The sequence below is a fragment of the Caloenas nicobarica genome, chromosome 19, assembly GCF_036013445.1.
Source record: "Caloenas nicobarica isolate bCalNic1 chromosome 19, bCalNic1.hap1, whole genome shotgun sequence".
NCBI classification, from domain to species: domain Eukaryota; kingdom Metazoa; phylum Chordata; class Aves; order Columbiformes; family Columbidae; genus Caloenas; species Caloenas nicobarica.
In genome coordinates this window covers 1,613,505-1,629,110 of record NC_088263.1, presented here as the reverse complement: position 1 = coordinate 1,629,110, position 15,606 = coordinate 1,613,505, and the positions used below count along the sequence as shown (strand labels likewise).

General features: G+C 50.1%; 1 protein-coding gene across 10 annotated transcripts in view; it reads left to right on the top strand.

Annotated features, from left to right (window-relative positions):
• Positions 1 to 15,606, top strand: part of ZNF618 (zinc finger protein 618) — a 173,579-nt gene that overhangs the window by 101,133 nt on the left and 56,840 nt on the right. For 9 of the 10 annotated variants that reach the window (XM_065648310.1, XM_065648309.1, XM_065648308.1 and 6 more), the window contains one exon: positions 3,790 to 3,828. The exons of the other annotated variant lie outside the window; for it this stretch is intronic. In XM_065648310.1, the coding sequence (XP_065504382.1) occupies positions 3,790 to 3,828 (39 nt within the window). The remainder of the gene's footprint in view (positions 1 to 3,789; positions 3,829 to 15,606) is intronic. 10 annotated transcript variants of the gene reach the window in all.

The window sequence follows — 15,606 nt, the reverse complement described above, 5'->3', positions numbered from 1 at the left end:
TTCTTTATAACTGCACGTGCCTCTTCTCTAGATCTCCATGGTAAAGAAGCTGTGTTGGAGGTGACCTGTGTTCTTTAGGCTGATTTTTTTTCTCGTCTGCCTTCAGGAATAGTTGGTTTCTTATTGGAAAATGGGGCATTTTCTTAGTTCCTTGAATCTTCCCTGTGGTGCTCAATGTTGGCTGGAGAACTTCAGGGAGCGACTGATCTCCCGGCGGTTCAGAAGCACAAAGGGCTGGGGCAGCTCTCGTTCAGGACGTGCTGGCTCGCAGGGACAAGCTCCCGTTCGGCTTTGCGCTGAAAGCTGAGATGCAGGCACGCAAAACCCCGCGCGAAAGGTTCTGCAAAGGAACAGAAACGTAGCTAAGAAATTTACTCACTGCATTTTATCAAGGAAGAAATGAAAAGGTTGCGTTCCTTCCCCTTCGCCTCCCCGAAACGCACAAATAAAATGAAAAAGAAACGCAACAACAACAACAAAAAAGGGGTGTTGTGGAGCTGAAAGGCTCCTTTGTGAGCTGTTGTGTGGCCCCGCGGGATCGCGGCTCCGTCCTCCCGCGGAGCTGCCGGGGTTCGGCCGGAGCAGAAAAGCTGCACATTCCTGCTGGCGATAGAAGGTTCAGTCCCGGCCGTGGCGCTGACAAACGTTCCCGCTTCGCCTACGTGCAACCCAGGCCTTGAAATTGTGTTGCTTACAGTGCTTTTTGTTGAGCTGTGTGGGGTTTTTCAAGTCATTAAAAGGTTTAGATGCCCTTCAGGAGTTCGTCAACTAGAAAGTTTTGTTTTGTACAGTTGGGTTGTATTTAAGCAACAAAAGGAGCAAAACATCTGCATGTTTTGAGTCAGGAAAATTATTTCGCTTTTAGATTACTCAAAAAAGAAAAAAAAGGCTGAAAAATTATTTCACTTTTAGGTAACTCAAAGAAAAAAATGGCTGGAATTACTTTATTAGTCTTTCAAAAAATAAATTTAAAAACCTCTGGGCTGAGGCCAAGCAAGGGAGATTTTTACCCAAAGGAGAATTCTTCCGAAAGCAAATGAAAGAAAATAGCAAGGCTCAAGTTTAACCCTCGCAGGATATATCGCCTCTGTTCTCATAATTGGTGGAAGTTCTCTGTTTCCAGATAAGCTTTTCTGGGCTGAATGATGATTTTGCTGGAGTTGTTTTTTGTTATTATTTATTTAGATTATTGAGTTGCTGCAGAGCGATCAGCTCTTGGTACCGTCCCGCTGGGGTGTGCCATCTACCATCACAGATGCTGAATGAGCTGGAATAGGATTGTTTTATTCACACAAAGTTTCTGGTTTAACCAATTGTTCAAAAACTTCTCAAGGCTTCTAAAGTTTCGAATTAATATTTTCCAAGAGTGGGTTCTGCTGGATTCCACAAATATGAAAAGGAAGATGACTCGTTCAAACTGCGAATATGGAAAATGGCGTTTCTCCAAAGTGCACATTTTTTGAGTCTGAGTTGGAGCAGTTCTGTGACTGAAATGATCTTGAGGTGAGAAGTTGAAAATTAATAGCGAAAAAAACATTGCTGAGGAGAGATGGGGTTTGCGAGCTGAAGATAGTTGGGTTTCATTTGTAGATTATCTGCTACTGAAAAACCATAGGATTCTGGGGAGTCCTTTGCCCTCTGTGCTGCATCCCAAGCATCCGTTTTTCACTGGGTACATTTCTCAGTCTGCAGCAGATTTTTACAGATGCGGAAGATTACTTGAGACACAGGAGTTAACTTGCTTGTTTTCCAGCCTTCCTGCTGACCTCCCTACTCTGATTTACTTTTGCAACTTTCTCAGAAATTGGTCTTATGTTTTAAGGCTGTAATTACTTGGTCTCAGCCCAAATGTGATTTAGAGTGGGCTGTTAGGGGATTTTTACTTGCCTTTTTTTTTTAATTCGTGAAGACTTTAGTCTGTCTTATGACTAAGAGTAGCATTTCTTAACACAGTTCAGAAATGGCTACTCCTCAAACCTTAGTGTGTTGCTTGGTAATCGTTAAATTTGACTAAAGTACTTTTAAAAACTATTTAAATGACAGGAATGGCCTGGTGCATGCACAGTACATATCTTTTCTGGTTTATTTATGCCGTTGTCTGGGAACGCCAGGCCAGCATTTTGCAGCGCTCCATTGTGCCACAGCTAGCTTTTTCCTTGAGTGATAGGTGGTAATTCAAACAAATAGCAGCTGTGGAAAAATGCAGGGTTTGACTGGCGAGGTTTTGCATATGATACTGAGGGTTTCTGATCCGGCCCTTCAGTTTATGAAGTTGTGCCAAATTAATATCATCGCCTGGAAAAAAGTGATTTAATCAGGCAGGTTAATCAAGTAGAAATGTACAAATTCACAAACCCACAATCTTTTGTTTTTATTATTTTTAAGAAATAAGGAAATGAAATGCAAACACTCCTCATTACTTGAGGTTGCAAATTTTAAATTCAAAAATGCTGTGACATTCTGCAGCTGTGGTTTTCAGAGCAACGCGAGCATGATTCCAAGAGACATACGGAATATTTTGAAACGTAGTTATGTTATTAGATAATGTGACACAGAGTATATGCAATTCAGGATGAATATTAAACGCTTCAAACTGGCTTGGAAATCCGATTCATTTATGATCCTTGACTTGTAACGTTGGGTTTTCCAGCTTGTAGCTTTGCCCGCTGCGTTCATTTAGGGCTTGAATGTGATCTTTGCTGGGTGCTTCTTGCATGGTACAGCGGAGAGAGCTTTCTCTCCATCTTTTCAGACGTGCCTTCAGTAAGAGGAGGGCAGAGCAGCCCTGGGAGGATTCTCGTGCCCGTCTCTTGGAGGCTTTGCCATCCCTGTCTGTGAGGGATGCCCGGCAGAGGAGCGGGCTGTGCCGTCTCCCACGGGGGCTGAGCTGGGCGCACTGTACACTGTTCGCTTTCCTGGGTTGACAGCACTTGCACAGGGATTAAGCGCACGAGCAATTTCAACAAACCTCCAGTAGACATGACGGAACTCATCGTCACGAGCTGCATTGATGACAGTGGGACTGTTGGGATGTGTCAGTCCAGTCTGTGCGCACCTCAGCCAGGGCCTCCGCCTGGAGCCGCAGCACGGGGCGCTCGAGGCGAGGGGAGGGGGTGCAGGGGAAGCGGGGGGATGGCGGCTCCAAAACCTTCCTGGGGCTCCGTGCAGCTCCTCAGAGCCGGCTCCCTGTGGGCAGGGCTGGGGTAGGGGCGTCGCTTCTAGCCATCCCATTTCAAATCCAGGCCTCTGTGACAGTGTGGGCAACAAGAGCCTCAGGTTTGGAGGCTCTTATCACAGAATTACAGAACAGTTTGGGTTGAAGGGCCCTCCCCAGCTCCCCCAGTGCCCCCCTGCCATGAGCAGGGACATCTGCACCAGCTCAGGTTGCTCAGAGCCCCGTCCAGCCTGGCCTGGGATGTCTCCAGGGATGGTTCAGCCACCACCTCTCTGGCCAACCTGGGCCAGGCTCTCACCACCCCCGTTTTTTACCCTCATATTTTTTTACCCTCATGTTTTACCTCTTCCAAAGGACTGCGAGCCGGCCCGGTTTGGCCCCACAGCCCACCTCTGGTAAGGGCCGCCGGCCTTTCACAGCCCGCTCCATCGGCAGCCGCCACCCTGCCAGAGAGCCCGTGCGGTTTCGGAGGCCGCTGCTGCCGGAGCTGCTCCCGTCTGGGCGTCACAGACCGATGGCGGGGGCTGTGCTGAGGAGCTCGGCTGGAGCAGAGCGAGCTCGGCCGGGGCGCAGAGTCGGCCGCCAGATCTAAGTGCAGCTCTTTCTCTTTGCAGACACTGAAGCTGCCTCAGGTGAAGGAGCCTCACAAGGCAGTAAGTACTCATGTGGGTGCGTAACGGGGGACCGGGGCTTGGCGTGCGTGAGCACTGCGGCTGTTGCGGTGCGCAGGGCCCGTTGCGGGCGCTCTCCCGCGGGGGGCACGGCCAGACCTGCTGCCCGCGGCGCCCCCTGCGCTGCTGCGGCCGTAGCGCCGCGGGCTGTGGCGGGGCGGGGAGCGGGGGCTGCGGGCGGGGACAGGAGGCCGAGGGGCCGGCCGGGCCCTTCCCCGCGGGCCGCGGCTGCGGCGCGGGGTGCGGCCGGCAGAGGGCGGCCCGGCCGCGGAGCTGCGGCGGGAGCGGGGGGAACCGCCGGGCCCGGCCTGCGCGGGGAGCGGGGGGAGCGGCGGCGTCCGCCCTGGTGAGCGGAGCGCGCTGGGCTCGGCGTGCTGCCCCGGGGAGCCGGGCGCTGTGAGGTGGCGGCGGCGGCCGTGAGCTGAGCTGGCGATCCGCTGCCTCAGCCCTGGCAGGGGGACGCTGGGTGCTGCTGTCATCAAGTCTTGTAGGATTTTTGGACTTGAAACCTGAAATTGGAGGTGTGGGGGGTGTTTTTCTGCGCCAAGGAGGGATGTTGGTAACCAGAGCCGGGCTGTGGAGGGGCTGAGGCAGCGGGTCTGTGTGCCGGGGTGGTGGCATCAGGGGCACCTGGTGGCCCCTGTGAGGGCGTGATGGGGGAGATGGAGCCAGTGCTGTGGTGCAGGTTGTCCAGAGAGGTTGTGTCTTCTGCATCGCAGAAGGTCAGGAACTGGAAGGGACCTCGAAAGCTCATCCAGCCCAATCCCCCCGCTGGAGCAGGAACACCCAGATGAGGTTACACAGGAAGGTGTCCAGGCGGGTTGGAATGTCTGCAGAGAAGGAGACTCCACAACCTCCCTGGGCAGCCTGGGCCAGGCTCTGGCACCCTCACCATGAAGAAGTTTCTTCTCATATTTAAGTGGAACCTCCTGTGTTCCAGTTTGCACCCATTGCCCCTTGTCCTATCATTGGTTGTCACTGAGAAGAGCCTGGCTCCATCCTTGTGGCACTCACCCTTTCCATATTGATCAACATGAATGTGGTCACCCCTCAGTCTCCTCAAAGCTCCAGAGCCCCAGCTCCTCAGCCTTTCCTTGGAGGTTTTACAAGACCAGCCTGGATAAAGTGCCAAATAACCGAGTCTGAGCTCAGAGCAGACCCTGCTTTGAGTAGGTCGGACCAGAGACCTCCTGAGGTCTCTGCAAACGCGGATTTTGCTATGATCATGTTAGGTTAGAGCCAAAGGTTGTGTTGCAAAGGTAAGTTACCAGCCTTGGTGGTTACAGACGGCAGCTCAGGATCACCCAACTTACCCTGGGTGGATATAAAAATGTTAGATAAAAGAAAAATAATAATTAGAAAGTGCAATCATGCCACATTTTTTGAGCTGCTGTTTTTTCCAGCCCACATTGTGACAGGTGGAGAGTTGGGGTCAGCATAGGGAAGTCTGGGCTTTCTGTCTGCAGAAAGAAGCAGAACTGACTTTGCTGCAGGTGGGGGATGAAGATCCTGAGCCCTGAGCCAAAACATCTTGGTAGCAACCAGCCATCACACAGTCTGTACCCACTCCTGGTGTTCAGTGGAGGGGACGGGCTCTGCAGCTGGGCCCTTTCTCCCTCCATTGACCCAGTGACATGTGGTGTCCAGCTCCAGGCAGGGAGACTCCTTTCTAGGCTGCTGTCACCTCCTTTCTTGTCTCATTTTCAGTAGCTGCTCCGCTGCCCATCGGTGTTCTGCTCATCCTGAGCCTTTCCAGGCTCATCTCCTGGCCCCCTTGCTCTGAATTATAGTCCTGGGCCCTACTGTGTTCTTGGCTAGACTCTGCGCATGCTGGACTCGTTATTTGGTATTTGACATAGTATCCTTTTTGCCAGAGCTTGGGAACCACCTTGTGCAAAGCGATGTGTCTTTCTGTAAGTTAGCTTTTCCTCTTCGTACCTGTCATTGGAATTGTTTTGGCTGAGAAAGACGGGGCAGGGTGAGGTATAGAGAGTAAGAGGGGAAAAAACCATGAGGGTTCATGCCTCAGCCGCGTGGGCAAACCCTGTGTTGTTCGAGCCATAGAAGGATTTCTGTTGGTATAAGTGGCTCTTCTGTGGTGGCCGGATCTTGGGGAGGGGGAGAATGGAAGGTCACAGGCAGAAGATGACTCTGGGAGAGGACAGTGGCAGGCTGCTGCTCTCTGCATCGGGCTCGGAGGAGCTGCCGCGGTGGAGATGGAGTCGGGAGCAGTGAGAGGGGCAGGGGCATCTTCATGCAGGGCTGTATGAGACTGGCCCCCTCCCCAAAGCAGGAACTGCTGAACCCCCTTTTTACCTGCCACACTCATTGCTATCCCGAAATAGTCTCATCTACCTGAAAGCTGGAGGCAAGACCATGGCACCAGAGAAGGGAAACAGTGATGGGCTGGGGATGGGGACACAGATCCGTCACAGCCATCCACACCGATGGAACAACAGGCTGTGCCGGTCACCTGTCCCGCAGAGCGACCGTGGAACTGCGCAAACGGTGCTGCTGTTCCTAAGTGCAGATGGTTGTAATTTCCTGACAAAGTCACCTTCCTCTTCCCCTCCGTGCCGCTGCAGTGAAATAGTTCAGCTGTCTTCTTTCCTCCCCATGCCTTCCCCTCTGGGGCTGGATGAAATCCCTGGCCTACGCTGGTTGCCTCTGCATTGCTCTTCTCCTTTTTCCACTCAATGGCTCTCTTGTTTCCTTGTCAGTCTGTTTGTTCCTCATATATTTTAGGAATTTTTTATTTATCTTTCCTTTCCTGCTATTTTTGTTTTGCCTGCTGCTCCACTGCTATTCCTCTGTGACCCGATTTGGCTGTTTACACCCTTTCTATTACAGACGTCTGTATTGTTCAAATCTTCCTCTGCTATTTTGGTCTCATTGGGAACCTCTGGATTCATGGGCTCTGCAGACGTGGTTTGCTGCTTTCTTCCAAAATTTCTCGGTGTCTAAGGGATACAGCAAGATCTTGTTTTCCCTCATGTGTCTCTCTCTAGGGTTGTGTCCATCCCAAACCGGTGTGGATGAGGAGCTCCCTTGACCAGCCATGGGTCTTTGGCGTTAGTTCAGATAACTAGAACTGCAGGTTTTTAAAAGCTGTTCAAGTTTTCTCCATGGTGAATTGTTAGGGGCAGGTGTAGCTCACAGCCACAGCAGGCACCAGAAGAATTTTGGTGAAGGCAACGTTGTGTGTCAAGCAGGGAGACGCCTCAGGTGCCAGCTCTGCAGAGCACACCAAGGGCACCTTGGCTTGGTCGCAGGAGTAATCAAGCGTTGGTGACAGTTACCTGCGTTGTGCTCCGAAGACTTATCCTGAGAGCCACGAGTCGTGTTTGTTCCTGGGAGGCAAAGTTTTCATCTCACCTTTTTGGGTCTGAGAGCGAGTTGGGCTTGGCCTGGCGGGAGGGTGAGTTGCTGACGTGGTGGGTGAAGCTGTGTTGCCTTCAGGTCCGAAGGGTTGACTGCAGGAAGCGCTGGCCCGGCCTTTTTTCCTGGGAAGAAAGGAGCCATGGGGCAAGCTGGGACGCAGCTGAGCCCAGTTGTTTGTTTGCTGCTTGCTTTAAAGAGGAGACAGTGGTGTTTAGACTTTCCAGCTGGGAAGGCACTTTGAAGACTCCGTTGAGGAAAAACTGTTGCACTTTGTTGGTTATTTTCATCCTTTGGGGTTTTTAGTCTATAGATTGTGTCTTTGGGACTGCCTTTTTTTTGGACCCATTCTTGAAGGGCCACAGATGTGTGGTATTGAGCAGAGGATATGCTCATGGGGACATAGTTGCATGGCTTTGGGAGTTACTTTTCTAGCCTTGGCTTAGAGTCCAAGACCAGAATTCCCACATGTAGAGAGAAGAAAACAATGCAACCCACAGTGCTAATGTGTTAATAAAGAGGCTTGTCTAACTGCTCCCAACTTTGACTGGCAGGGAGGAAGAGGGAGAAGTGACATTTGAAAGAAACTTTCTATTTGATATTTTTCCTAGGTAAGGGTGTCCAGTTTGACATGTGGGTCCCTGAGTCTGTCAGGCTTTTCCAAGATGCTCGTACACCTCTATGGTTTGCTCCAGACTTGGAAGTCTTTGGGAAGAAAGTATTTGGGCTAGATCTGGGCTGTCATTCTCCATGGAAATTCCAGTCATGTTTAGGAGAGTTACAACCTTTGTAAAAACAATCTCCCTCCTGCGGCTCGCATACCACAGGAAATTCTTGGCAACCTGACAGCGAAATAAAACCACGGGCAGGCAGGGGTCCACAGGGCCAGACCTGGTGGGGACAGTGTGCCAGGGACATGGCTTTGGGAAGCATCACCTCAGATCTGACCAGGTCTTTGCACTCTGCTGGGCCATAGAGTTGTAGGATCATTTTGGTTGGAAGAAGCCCTTAAGATCATTGAGTCCAACCGTTAACCCACCCCTGGTACTACCCCATGTCCCTGAGAACCTCATCTCCGTCTGTCCAACCCCTCCAGGGATGGTGACTCCACCACTGCCCTGGGCAGCCTGTTCCAATGCCCCACAGCCCTTTGGGGAAGAAATTGTTCACCAGATCCAACCTCAACCTCAACCTCCCCTGGCGCAACTTGAGGCCGTTTCCTCTGGTCCTATCACTTGCTACTCGGGAGAAGAGACCAACCCCCTCCATGCTCCAACCTCATGAAGCAGGTTGGGTTCAGTGCATGTGTCACCATTTGGGGACACTAGTTTTCGGAGCTAGGCTGGCACCAGCACTGGGTCAGCAGCCCTGCCCATGGCCTGAGAGCTGCCGCTGGGTTAGGAAGAAACCCCCGGGTGGTCTTCTGGCTGACAGGTTGTTTCTGGGCTCATCCCCAGGAGGTGTAGGGGCAGGATGAACTTCCACCAGCACAGCCGTGGTCTCCAGAGCGTGGCAGCCTTCACTGGTTCCAGATCTGTCTCTCTGCTACAGGTTATGGTTTGTAATATTCAGGCTGTTGGATTTTGGTATTATTATTTTCTGTAGGAAAGAGGAACTTGTGTACGAGAACATTTCCAAAATAACCATAATTGGCTTGCAGAGCTCAAAGTTAAACTGTGAGTTTTATGGTAGCCTATGAAGCCTTAATTCATCTGGGAGTGCGTAAGCACTCGCATGTCACTATTGCTTTTTCTGATTGTGTCTCTACCTTTTTCAACGAGCCTAGGACAGAATTAACGTTGCTCTGGCAACTGTCAGGGTGGCACGTGCCTAATTACAACTTCCCAGTGGCCTTTTAATACCTGTTTTCAAAATACCAGATGTTAGCAAATACACCAAATAGCTCTACCAGTCCCTAGTACTTCTGAGCCTTTTCCTGGATGGCCCTCGGGTGACTTTACTGAGGAGTTTGCTGTTCTGCAGGATGGAGAGAAAGTCACTTGGCAGTGGCCACCAGCAGGCGAGTGGCAAAGGAGGAGAGCGCGAGGTGCTGGGCATGCAGCCCAGTCCCTGTCTGCACAGCCTCATGCTGTTTGCTTGCATTTCTGTGCCCTGGGAAAGAAAGCAGAACAGCAAATGTGCAGAGAAATGGGAGGAGAAGATTTACTGAAAGCTGAAGGTTCCTTAAAGTATAGCTGGTGTATTAACTTCACATATGCCTGGTGAGCTCCTCAGGGGAGAGGTCCTGAGCCTGACGAGTAATGCTGGTTAGTATTGTGGGGAAGAGTCTTACCATTCCTGGAATCTTTGAATAAAATACTGTTAAAAGGGGGAAGAGTCAGGAAGAAGGGATTTTGGGAGCCTTGAATTCATCTCCAGTGTGTCAGCCAGGTTGGCTGAGTTCAGGGGAGCTGCCGACAGGTGGTTTGCTCTTTTTTTTTTCCCTAATTACAATTTTTTTGAGGATCATGACGAGCAAGTTGTAGTTTAAGAGCAGGCAGTGCCCATGAGTGTGAAGGTTGCTCCGTTAGACTGTTTGCATCCCACCAGCCAGTTGTTCTGTGGGGTGCAGGAAAACAACACGAAAAAGCAGTTCCACTAAACAGCCCAGTTCAAATGCTCCACTGGCTTTCATTCTGAGCGGTGTTGCAGTTTGTTACTATGGCAATTCCATGACATTTGCTGGAGGTTGGAAGACCACTAGTGGTTGTTTTTTGGTAGATCCCATTCTTTCTATCTCCTTCTCCTGCTTTTGTGTACCTGCAGTCCTGTTTAAGAGGCAAAACTGGGTTTTGTGCTGTTTCTCAGAAGCAGCTCCCTGTGCCCATGCTGGCAGCAGGTTCCTCCTGCACAGCTCTTCAGTGGACTCCACCATTTGGGAGATACCTGAGAGTCCAGCGCACAAATCCTGTCTGCAAGCCCAGACCATCCTTTGCTTGGCAGCGCCTCACAGTCTCCTTCACTCGTGCCTTAGTGGAAACGGGAGCAACTCTCCTGGTAATTTGTGCTTGCTGTGGCCAGCCCCATGGGGTGAAAGCTCCTAGGCCAGTTGCCACTAAGTCCTGAGATTGATCCCACGTAACACAACCTGTTTTTTCTTTGTGTCCGTTGGCTATTCGGTTCTGTTGGAACCCTTTTTTCCTGCTTGCAGGTAATTTTTGAATCATAGCATCATTTCAGTTGATCATTTCAGTATCATCTCACAGGTGACAATATTTACCGGGTATTTCAGACCGCCTCGTTGAGTTACCAGATGGCAGAAGGGGCAAAAAGTGGTCTTTGCATGTTGTGTGACAATGTTATTACCACCTCCACAGACACCGATGAGCAGCTCTTCCCAGACCATTGTGGTATGAGGTTTTTCTGGGGTAGGTGGGAAGTTCTGGCACTACAGAGAGAGTGTCATGCCTGAATCTCTCCTGGGAGGCGGAAGGAGTCTCTCCGTATTGCCCTTTGAAGGAGAGAGAGACTAATAGAATAGTTTGGATTGGAAAGGACTGTCAGAGCTCCCCGAGTGCCCCCCCTGCCATGAGCAGGGACATCTGCACCAGCTCAGGTTGCTCAGAGCCCCGTCCAGCCTGGCCTGGGATGTCTCCAGGGATGGTTCATCCACCACCTCTCTGGCCAACCTGGGCCAGGCTCTCACCACCCTAACTGTAAAAAAAGTGACTGTGTTTCCTGGAACAGACAGCAGCAGCCCTTGCTTGCCCAAAGCAATGCTGAGAACAGCAGCAATGCGCATAAGAGAGGAGCTGTGCCCAAGCTGTGGCCGGAGCCACGTGGGGGCTGGTGAGAGGCACCTGGAACAGTATCATACCCCCCCGGCTGGAGCCCCCAGCAGGAGTGCCCCGCGGGGCAGCAGGCGGTGGCAGCGGCAGAGCTGAGCTGCGGAGCGGTAACTCCGTGCCCTGCACAGCAGCAGACTGTAGCACCCTTCTTGTCTCCCCAAGACGAGGTGGGTTTCAGCTGCGCTTTCCTGAGGGAGAACAACCCTGTTATCAACTGAACGTGGCGTGTGCTGGGATCAGTAATGGGTCTTACTGGAGGAGCCGCCTGTGTTGGGGACCCTGCTGTGAGAATTGTTGGAAGGACCATGCACGAGACAAACTCAGAGGCTGCCAGTTACTGGCATTCATCAGATTGGGGGGGCAGCGAGTGTCTGTTCATTAGGAGGAGCTGCTGATTGCTCCTCAAACTAGAGTTCGTGACTCTGAACTAGCATTTAAATGCACTTTTCCTTCTAGTCATCTCAAGAGGACTCCTTCTCCTTGCACAAAGCCAGGATAAAAATTGATGAAATTGGTGATTGTCACTGACAAAAGTTTGCAAGCTCACACTGATAGCTGTGAGCTTGCAAGAATTTTAAAAACGGATTTGGGCTCCACAAAGTTTCATTGCTTCAGGGGTAGAATATCCTCAAGGTTGTTTTTCCAGCGTGTTCTTCAGGAATTTACTGTGCAGACTGTTCCTCAGCCTCCCAGACGCGAGGCCTTGCCCAGTGCTTTCCCTGCCAGCCCGGGCTGGGACTTTCTGCCAGTAGCAAATCTCAGCTCCTCTTTGCTGCAATTAAACCGAAGTCTTTTATTTCCCTCTATAGCCGCACTTGACCACCCTTCCCAGTTTATAGCAACTTTTTAATGTATTACAACATGGCTTTGCCTATTGAAGTGAGTTGTGGCCTTGTGTTTGGGGTACGGAGTTTGTGTAATCCAAGGTTTACAAAGATACTGGTATCCTACAGCGACAAAAACACAGATACGTCTTCCAGGGAAGAGAGGGCGCAGCTGGTGAAATGAAGAGTTCCTGAGCTCTTCTGGTACAGTCCAGGCTTTAGTGTCCTCTGCAGCGCAAAACTGTCCCTCAAAATAGACTGAGAAATGGATGGACAGCAGACTCCTCTCCTCTTGAGTGACTGGTTGCTATAGTACAGATCCAAACCATACTGCAAACTGCAATTATAATATAAAATGCCGAGAAGCATTTGAACTCCAAGGCTCCAGTTCTACCAGTACAATCTAGGGAAGGAAAAGCCCGTTGACATGTGTTCCTTGTGCTGTGTCACACAGAAGCAAATACCACGGAAGGCAGGGATGCAGAGTATCTGCTGCAGAGTCACAGAGCTAAAAGTAACTGCTTTTAAGGATAGATATACTTACAATAAAAGCGGTATCGACATGACCCTCAGAGGAGAAACTCCAGTCCCAGCTCTGTACATGATGAAACCGTCAGGAGAACACAGTATCTCTCAGTTTTTTTTGTTATGAGCTCAATGCCATCACCATCCCTGGCTCAAAGCCTGACACAAAGCTTGGGTTTTGCCATAGCAGGCACTGGAACAGGCTGCCCAGGGCAGTGGTGGAGTCACCATCCCTGGAGGGGTTTAAAAGGCATCTAGACGAGGCTCGCAGGGACATGGGTTAGTGCTAGAGTTGGGTTATGGTTGAACTCGATGATCCTGAGGGTCTCTTCCAACTGAAATGATTCTATGATTCTATAGCAAAGAGAGCAGCACGTCGTGGTTCAGCAGAGCCGGGGCCGTTCCCAGCCTGCTCAGCCCCCTCGTGCTGAAGCTCCCGCACTCTGCACAGTTTTTTTGTGGGTGCCATGTGATGCCTGAGTCATTTCTCTTTGCCACATCTTCAGTCCCTCTTATCAAGTACCTCAATGTAGTGAAGCGTTTATGCCTCAATGCAAGACCTGTTTGAATTCGTGATCGTATCCCAACTCCTCATAGCTGGAATTCTTATCAGACTGATGATGGGTCACATTTTTGAAAATTAAATATTAACTGTGCTGTCATCTGTGAGCTGGGTTTCCTCCTTCCCTATTCACAGTAGTATGTTACTTGCTTATTGTGTGCTAGATTGTGCCTGGATGCTGGACTAAGATACGCTGTTTGGTGTGGGGACACACACTGACTTTCATCTGGGTCTTGTAGGCTGTAAACTGAATATTTTTCTTTGCAGTTTCTTGGCCAAATGCATTCAAACCCCTCACCAGTGCACAGGACAGCATCCTCGAGGAGTATGTGTCCCCACTGTGTGACATCATTTAGTTACAGGGCGAAAAAAAAATAAAATTGCATTTTTTTTCCAAATGGAATACACAGTAAATATTTCACAACCCCATAAATAAAAAAATGATTGGCTTTATATTTTAAAAACATCTTTCCCTTTGGGTTCTGACTAAGCATGAGAAAGTTCAGCCTAAAAGGGCTTTTAGTTGAAAATGCAGTGAAAGGTTAGAAGCGAAGCTGTGGGCTGGAATCTGCCTTGCAGTTCGCTGCGCAGGCACAGCGCTGATGCCTTGCGTGTGCGAGAACAGTCTGAGGGTTGTGAATTGAAACCGCGAAATGAATCTATTCAAAATTAAGATTTTATTGCCCAGACCTTAGGCATATGTGGTGATTTTTGTGTTCTAATGGAAAGATGTGTGAGTTGGTTTGCTGGTGTTAATTTAAGGTTAAGGAAGAACCTTTAGCCATCTCCATTTCTTGATTAATTTTCGATATTCAAATTTGCAACCTTAATGTTTCCTTAAAGTAAATTTTAGCTTTTGATTTCCTTTTATTTTGGGGGGAGTAGCAGAGCAAAAAATGGGAAATTCTACTGTTGTGCTTGGTAAAACTTACTAATGTCTTGCACAATTAAAAGCCTAACGCAAATCATGCGTGTGTGTGCACACCCACGTACACATGTCAAAGTGAGCGGTTAGTCATTTACAACTTTGTGATTAATTTTTGCAATGTTCTTAGTTAATAATTCTCCCACTTCTTGGGGAGAGCTATAAAAATGGATTTTATTTTTCTAATTTTAAGTAGGTAAAGTCCCTTTAGATTCCCATTTGCCGAACAAGTAGATTAATACGTTCATCTTCAAATTTAAATGACCACTGGGCTGAGACCAAGAATGATAAGTTTCGGTGCAGGAGGAGGACATTGAGAAAATAATATGGAACTTAGTTCTGGGAGCTACAAAACGTTGACCTTAAGGCCTGAGATCTTTTCCTTCAGTGCTTCAGTTGTTGCCTTTCACAAAAGTGTATTTCTTTGCAACTCCAGGGCCAGGGTTATTTGTTCTCCCATGGAACAAGACATTTTTGGCACAGGTAACACAGGATACTCCTGTCTTGCTCTTACATTCTCCTTCTCTGAGCACATTGCAGGACTGGAATGGGAGAGAGTTTCTCACTGCAGTTTCTCAGGTTTTCTGTAACACAGGAGATCCATTTCCCTTTACCTTTCTTTTATTCTTTTTTTCTAGTTTTGACCCAGTACCTTCACATCACAGCACCAATGTCTTTTTTGAGGCTGGGTGAAACAGGTAACCATTCCTGGACCTGGTTTTAACAGGGTAAATTTGAAGTTGCTCTTCTGACATACTGATTACGCTGAGAGTTCTTTTCGGCTGTTCTCAGTTCAGGTGTCCTGTTGGGTGTCTTGCCCTGTGACCGCGTAGGGTGCGCTCAGGCCCACGGCACACGGGCACTCATGCTGGAGGATTTGACGTTCATGCAAGTCCTACGGTCCCACAGCTCTGGAGAGGTTGCTCGGTCTGTAGTTTTAACGTAAGGTTTTAGAAAAGGAGTCTTTCAAGGTGTCTATAAATCTGTTATCTTCACATTGTTTCTAAATTGGAGGGACAGAGGTTGGATGGATGGATGGATGAGGAATTGGCTGGATGGTCGCACTCAGAGAGTTGCGGTCGATGTGTCGATGTCCAAGTGGAGACCAGTGATGAGTGGCCTTCCTCGGGGGTTGGTACTGGGACCGGTGCTGTTTAACATCTTTGTTGGCAACGTGTACAGCGGAACTGGGTGCACCCGTAGCAAGTTCGCCGGTGTCACCAAGCTGTGTGGGGCGGTCGACACGCTGGAGGGAAGGGATCCATCCAGAGAGACCACGACAGGCTCGAGGTGTGGGCCCGTGCGAACTTCATGGAGCTCAGCAGGGCCGAGTGCAAGGTCCTGCACATGGATCGGGGCACCCCCAAGCACAAATACAGCTTGGGCAGAGAATGGGTTGAGAGCAGCCCTGAGGAGAAGGGCTTGAGGGTGTTGGTTGCTGAGAAGTTCAACATGAGCCAGCAATGTGTGCCTGCAGCCCAGAAACCACCCGTGTCCTGGGCTGTGGCACCAGCCCCGTGGGCAGCAGGTTTGGGGGGATCCTGCCCCTCTGCCCGGCTCTGGTGAGACCCCCCTGCAGTGCTGGTCCAGCTCTGGGTCCCCAGCACAGGACACACATGGACCTGCTGGAGAGGGGCCAGAGGAGCCCCAGGAATGATGCGAGGCTGGAACAGCTCTGCTGGGAGGACAGGCTGAGAGAGCTGGGGTGTTCAGCTGGAGAACAGAAGCTCTGGGAGGACCTTAGTGCAACCTCTCCAG